Source organism: Camelus dromedarius, chromosome 32 (genome assembly GCF_036321535.1).
Source record: "Camelus dromedarius isolate mCamDro1 chromosome 32, mCamDro1.pat, whole genome shotgun sequence".
Taxonomy (NCBI): Eukaryota; Metazoa; Chordata; class Mammalia; order Artiodactyla; family Camelidae; genus Camelus; species Camelus dromedarius.
Genome location: NC_087467.1, coordinates 6,640,087 through 6,647,462, shown reverse-complemented (window position 1 = coordinate 6,647,462; position 7,376 = coordinate 6,640,087). Strand labels below are relative to the sequence as shown.

At 39.4% G+C, this 7,376-nt stretch overlaps 1 protein-coding gene across 1 annotated transcript in view; it reads right to left on the bottom strand.

Moving 5' to 3' along the window:
• Positions 1-1,153: 1,153 nt before the first annotated feature.
• Positions 1,154-7,376, bottom strand: part of RPRD1A (regulation of nuclear pre-mRNA domain containing 1A) — a 55,776-nt gene continuing 49,553 nt past the window's right edge. The window contains exon 7 of the mRNA XM_010977447.3: positions 1,154-4,673. Coding sequence (XP_010975749.1) covers positions 4,524-4,673 — 150 coding nt within the window. The 3' untranslated portion in view covers positions 1,154-4,523. The remainder of the gene's footprint in view (positions 4,674-7,376) is intronic.

Below are 7,376 nucleotides of genomic sequence, written 5' to 3'. Positions count from 1 at the left end.
CTTTCAGCTGGGTCTGAATCCGAGCTTCACCATTTGACTTGTTAAGAGTCATCGAAATTTACGCTGCGTCTTAGCTTCCCCATAGGTAAAATGGGAAAAATCAGAGCATCTATCGCAAAGCATGTATGAAGCTCTTGGAGCAGTCTTGGTCTATGGTAGCTACCATGTAAGTGTGAGCTAGCATTATTGTAGTCACAGACCATGACGTGCTTTGCGGGGCATTGTTCCTCAAAGTGCAATCAAGAATGGCCTGCATCAGAATCATCTGAGTAATTTGTTTAAAACGCAGATCAGGCCTATCTCAAATGTTCTGAAACAGAATCTCTGGATACAGGGTCCACTGCACTGTATAAAACCTACCTCTGCAAGGGGGGATACATGGGCTGGGAATGGGAACACCTGAATTCAGATACAGTGAGCAGAGGCCATCCAGGAACGGAGAACCAGGGGCACTGGCCAGAGGACCAGCTCTCCCAGACTCTCTAGATGGTAAGAATTGCAGAGAATTCTGATTCAGGAGGTATGTGCCGTCCCAAGTGAGTCTTATCAAAGGAGTCTGGCAAACACCGCGCTAGAGATTACCACAGATTCCTAGGATTTCTCAATTCTGCTTTAAATTCAAGATGTGGTGAGAGGACCTGTGCTCCAGGCAGGAGTCCAAGGTACCAAGCAAATCTGTTTATTCAAAGGCATTTAGGCGCTTCTGTGCAGGAGGTCACAAAGGACGGGGCCTCGTTCTCCGCCCATACGGAACTTGTTACATATGAACTGTAAAACCCATACTTTCTTATCTAATTACTTGGAATTGCCTAACATTACCTGGAATTTTAAATCATGAAGCAAGTCGCAGACTTCAAAGTAGGTTTAGAGCGGTGGTTGTTAGAATGTGGCCCCTATACCCAGTGGCATCAGCATCAAATTGTTAGAAACATAAACTACCAGGCCTTACCCCTGACGCTCCGTTTAATAAGCCCTCCAGGTGATCCTGCTGTTCGCACCACCGACCAAGCCAATGGAATCCTCCTTCAGCAGTTTCTCCCCGCTAACATCGCTGAGTACTTTCCAGGACTTTGCTTCTCAAAGCAGTCCATTAATCTCTTCCCTCCCCACCCCATAGCCAATCAAGAAAATTCACAAAAATGATCTACACATCTCAAAAAGAACGTAAAACTTTATTAAGAACATCTTATACTGTCATCAGATACAACCAAAGAGAAAGGGCCAAAGAAATAGGGAAACTTCACCTTCCCATGTGCTATTGCCACCTCAGAACAGACTCAGGTGTGGACGGCTGGCATTACAGATGGCAACAAATGGTCCGTATAAATAATTCAGTAACACAATGTTCCCTTTCTACACAGAGAACTGGGTTTGCACTTTAAAAAGCTCTGATATAGTGCAACAGCTATTAAACAAGACTACGTCTTAAGAGCTACTTCTTAGTAGAATACAAAGCGGTTTAGTAACTTTACGTTATTTCATATAATAAAAATCTTTTGAATGGAAAATTCAGAAAGGACATTCTAACTTGCCCAACGAATTTGTTCTTTTGAGTGTTTTCTTCTCCAGATTTCTCAGAACGAGTTCATTAATTATAGCAAGTTGCTCATCTACAGTGAGAAACGACAACCTAGTTTTGTTATTTCAATCTTGCCAATCAAGATGACCAGGTCATCCCAGCTCTTGCTGATCGTGAAGGAGTTCTTACAGAAAAGCCCTGATTGAGAGTGCATGTGAGAAGAGGTGCCAGAACAGCTGCATCTGGGCTCCTTTTCCTAGGAGGGGAGGTTGGCTACTGAGCATAGCTGATTTTCTCAGACTCCCGGGTCCCCCATGGGGTTCTTTTACTTACTGTAGTGATGGAAGGAGCAGAGGAAATGCCAGGGAATCTATCCAAATTGCCACTCCAGACAGCTCTCCTGCACTGTTTGTGGAGAAAAGAGTGATGGTATCCATTCAAACCAAAGTACCCCTACGGCAAGCTCGGTGACATGCGTTTCTCTTGAGGGACCAGACCAAGCTGCACTCAATAGATGCATGATTTGCCTCACGTACACAGTGAAGAAAATGCTCATGATTTAGAACTTGGCATTACAGTACCCCCATCTAACCCCATGTCTGGAAAAACCGTGGTCTACCTTTGAGAAAGGAAGACTATTTACTGCTAAGGCTTACCATGTTGACCATCACAAGGCTGAAAACATAACTTCTAAATGAGACCACATCATTTGTGTTTACAGTTAGTGAATTAACCAACAGGTGAAAGCTTGTGGAGGGCTGGTCAGAGGGTGAACCTGGGGGGAACATTCAGGTTTGAGTACTGTCATTTATTACAAATCGCATCAAGCTCTTTAAAAAAATAATGCATTTTTATCATAAATAGTTAGGGCAGACACTGACGTTAAAATCAGTATCTAAGTCAGGAGTCTGTTTTAGACGTTGAAAATACTTCCACAAGCTTCTAATAGGTTTCAAATCTTCCCAGGAGTACATAGTTTATACATTATTTTTAAATGGAAAAAAATATACTTTGAATGGATAAATCACCACTTTAGCAGATCATAAATAAGGTCAAGATGTTGAAAATAAATTAATATACGAATATTTGTTTTCACTTTAACAACAAAAACTAACTTACGTGGCAGCATACTTTCAGAACAGGTATAACCAGGTTTTTGTAATTGTGCACTTGTTACACCCTCCACCTCCATGCTGAATCTTCTTCTTACTTACCCTACACCTAGGGACAGAGGTACACAAGACAGACAGACACCCCAGTGCGTGAGTCTGGCTGCTATGCACCATTTCGTTACAAGGAGTGATGTTACAAATGCTGGTCAGGATCTACGACTAGTAGTTTGTCACCCACATCACAAGTACATTCATGGTTAAGTGGATTAGGTTCTTGGGTGAGCGTTCTGTAATAGTGACCACAGAGAACCTAATTACTACTGTTTCTGTGAAAAAATGTGCCCCAAGTCCCAAAAGCTGAGTAAAAACCTTTGGAATATAAGCCATATATGGGTGAAAATTATTTCTATGTGTCTGTTTTGGAGAGAGGTAAAACTGCTAAAAGCACTGTACCCAAAACTATTGGCTACTAAAAATAAGTATTTGCCTTCTCCTTCACAAATAAATTCGACTATAATCTCTAATACTGAGAAACATTAGAAGCCATTCAGACTAGTGAGACATAACTGGCTTGAGGGATTTAAAAGATGTTTTATTGACTGTCTAATTTGAATCTTCTTACAACGAAAAGAAAAATGCCTAATATGTAAAGTAATGAATGAAAAAAGAAATGTTTATCCTAAGTCATCACTGAGTACAAAATCCACAGCTTAACAATGTGATTTAGAGAGAAAGCAAGAGAGCATGCAACTGCTCTAACACACAGGGTTAGAAATAAAGGTAAAAGCACATGTTTTGGTAATTCTATATATACAAATATAATATTTACCAGACCTACCCTGTAGTGTAGCACTGCTTAATTTCCAAATATACAGTCATTCAAAAACCTTAAGGAATCATTAAAAATGTTCCAGGCTACTTTACTGAAATTAATGAATATTGTGTTCTTGAGATACTAGAGCTAAAAATACTATTGTTTTGAAAGTTAAATGGCTGAGAGAATAACAAAGTATCATTATTTTACACTCCTTTTAATCCCACAGGTGGCTTTAGATGAAAGGGATCAATTAATTATGTTAAAAAGAGCCTGATTTGACAAATAGAAATCAGTTCCAGAATCAGAGTTGTTGTTTTGGAAGAATGTCAAAACTTATAACGTTTCCAAAGCATTTTCATATTAATCTATTCAAATAATTCTAGATAGTTCAATCAAGGAGGGGTCCCTATTTAACACTCCTTTTATTCTACACTGTGGCAGTTGGAATGGAACCCCTATATGGTGTTACTGTGGAAAAGTTCTCTAGGTTCTGATCTGACTCTCAAAATGACATCGATGTTTAGTGTTAAATTACTAACCTCTAGGGAATAAGGAATCAAAGGCATTGAGAGGCACAGAACTGATACTTCGGTTGGGGAGAAGGGTGAAGATTAAGCCGGAACATTTAGTCACTTCTACATTCAAGTCCTAACTATACCATAATAAAGTCTCAACCAACTCCTGATTAGTTCTTACCCTTTAGGAATTACATACTATACAGTGATTAGATACCGAAGAAAATAAAGAAAAACATTTGAAAATACATGAAGAAATAGAAACATGGACTTCTCACAAGGCCCTGGATCAAAAAAATTTACAAAAAGAGTTTTTGAAAATAATCACTATTTGTGAGCTTATTAATACACAGAGACCATCGCTTTGTTTAAACTAAGTCATGTTAACTTACCAATAAAATAGTAAACAAACCAACATTTTAAACATTTTTATAAATTACTTGTCGTTTCTTTTGTGAACGTCACTCTCTCCACAATATACAAAAATAACGCTACGGGACTACCCACCTAACCTGTCTCCATCTTTTGCAAAGTCCTGGGCCCTGGAAAGAGCCTGGTCATCAATCTTCACTGTAGATGTCCCCCGCAAAGGGCAGATGCATGTGGCTGCCAGTGACATTGGGCAATCGAGATAAGTCTGGCAGGCTCTGGATCCGGGACCTGAGTTCTTTGCGCACCAAGGAAACTCTGGCTAACTTGCGCTTGTATTCCTGTAACATTAAACCGTTCTCATTAGCATTCTGCGAGTTCAGAGAAGAGCCATCTAGCTAATGCTCTGCATAAAGTCGGGTAAAGCACTCACTTAATGCTGAATAAAAAGATTACCATGTGAGCTTTAGGATCAAAAGAGGGATTTGGGAAATAAACTAGTTATTATTATTATGAAAAACCATAATCTTAATCTGTCGTTTCACACCTGTAAAAAGAAAACTGACATATTAATATATTTAACCTCAGAATATCAGATTTTCAAATGTTCTTGAGCTTGGATAAGAAAAATTATGTATTTATTTTCACAAACTTAAACTGAAATGTAGCACTGTTTTCATTTGCAACAACAAACCACAGGTGTATTATCAGTACCTCTGAGTCTGTCTCTAGTGGAAACCAGGTGCTTCAATATTACATTAGTTTTCAACATCAATCTTGAAATACTGTTTACATTTATCACGACTGAAATTATTAGATCAACAGGTAGAAATACTTTCATGTGTCAATAACAAAGCACATACTGTACAAATTTTATTTCAGTAACTGCCTTAGTTTATATTTTTATCATGCTCGATTTTTAACACTTTCATTCACCATTTTCCTTTTCTGTGAATTGTGTGTTCTCATTTTTCTGCTGCAATCTGAGTGGTTTTCCTTGTGGATGAACATACGCCCTTTGCACATATTTACACTCTTGCTGGCTTTTTTTTTTTTTTTTTTTAACGGAGTAGCTCGGGATTGAAGCTACAGCCTTGTGCATGCTAAGCATGTGCTCTACCACTGAGCTACACCCTCCCTCCCCCTTCAGTAACTGGACTTCAGTATAATTTGTTTCCATTGTAATGCTGTGCATTTTATTTTCTACATTTAAAATCTTTAACTTGAGAAGGGGTCCAAGGCATCACCGGATCATCAAAGGATTACAATAGCATAAAAAAAAAAAAAGGTTAGGAAACTGCAAACAGCCCAACGAGTCAGAGACTGGAAGCTAATCAAGATCATGTTTGGCTTAGGGGGCAAAAGCCCATTCTCTGTAGTGGAAACATCTTTTAATTGAAGTTTCCAGACTTCAACAAGGGGGTAAAAATCTTCTATACTCTATCACCTAGTACAGGTGGGACATGAAGAGGAGAGTCTTGAAAATGGGTATAATTCCCTCCAGAAAGACGAAAACCGTTTCAGTCCCTCTGACCAAGGCTGATGTCACGAACAAGACAGAGCAGGTGAGTGACTAGCTGTCATCTGGGGTAGCAGGGATCCACAGAGCCCTTCTCTAGGTCTCGACTCTGACAGCACATCAGGATCACCTAGGACATTTTTGAAGAAACTCAGATTTTTCAAGAGAACTCCATTTCCCCCTACATATCAATTAAATGAGAATCTCTGGACGGCGGGTCCAGAGCTCTTGAATTGTTAAAAGCTCCCAAAAGGATGCAATACTCAGCCAAACTGTAAGCCACTTCTCTACAGTTTCTCTGCCTAAAATGAAATCAGTGAAATGTCTTTGTATTACTGAGACTCTTCTTTTAAAAAATAACTTACACATGGGGAAAGGAGTTTGTCAGAATTACAAACTGCTCTAGGAATGCAGGAGAGGAGGATGATTCTGAAGCAGGGGAACTGGGCACAGTGGCAGACAAAGCAGGCAAGGTTGAAAGCTGGACATGTTCTAGGATAGCTTTGGGCCATGTCTGCCTGTCCCTGCATTTCTAACCTATAACCTACCATGAGGATCAGGATTGAGTAAAAGAGAGTTTAATCAGGATCTATAACCTCAAGGTATGACTTTTCACTTCCCTCTTCCCCTTCGCCAGTGATACACGCGGGAATACCAGGTATGTTTCAGCATAACAGCTCAGGGCGGCACACAAAAGGGAGCAGCAGGGTACTCCATTCTAGATGCGTACTTTTCAGCAGGATGTTTCTTCCTCAGAACACGCTGGTAGGGGGGCGAACACGTATCTCCATCTGTCCACTGTTCTTACTAATTCATTCTTCAGTAAATAATACCTAACGCACTCTGGATTCAGCATGATCTATATTCAGATGCTGTTCAAACATGCTCAACATTCCTCTCTGCTCCTCTCAAGGCTAGATGTTCTGAGAAATGTTTTATGTGCCTTAAGTGATCATTACTAACTTCTAGTGCCCACCCTAACTTCTAGTTTTTAGCATCCAGATAGGCTGTTATTGAAATACTAAGATTTATCTAAATCCTTTGATTCAAATGATTCAGCCATGAAAAAGAAGGAAATTCTGTCATTTGCACTAACCTGGACAAACCTAGAGGACATTATGCTAAGTGAAATTAGCCACACAGAAAGACAAATCCTATACTGCTTTAACTGCAAAGGTATCTAGTATGACTATTCTGTGGGCTTAGAAATTAAAATTCTTTTGATGCAAACTAAAAGCCATAATGAGATACCACTTCACACCCACTAGGACAAAAAGACAGACAATAACAAGTGCTGACAAGAATGTGGATGAACTGGAACTCATACAATGCTGGTGGAAATTTAAAATGGTGCAGCCAATGTGGGGAACAGTTTGGCAGTTCCTCAAAAAGTCATGCAGAGTTAAAATATAACCCAGCAATTCTACTCCTAGGAAAATACAAAAGAAATGAAAATGTATGTCCACAAACAAAATCATACATGAATGTTCATAGCAATATAATTTATAACAGCCAAAAAGCAGAA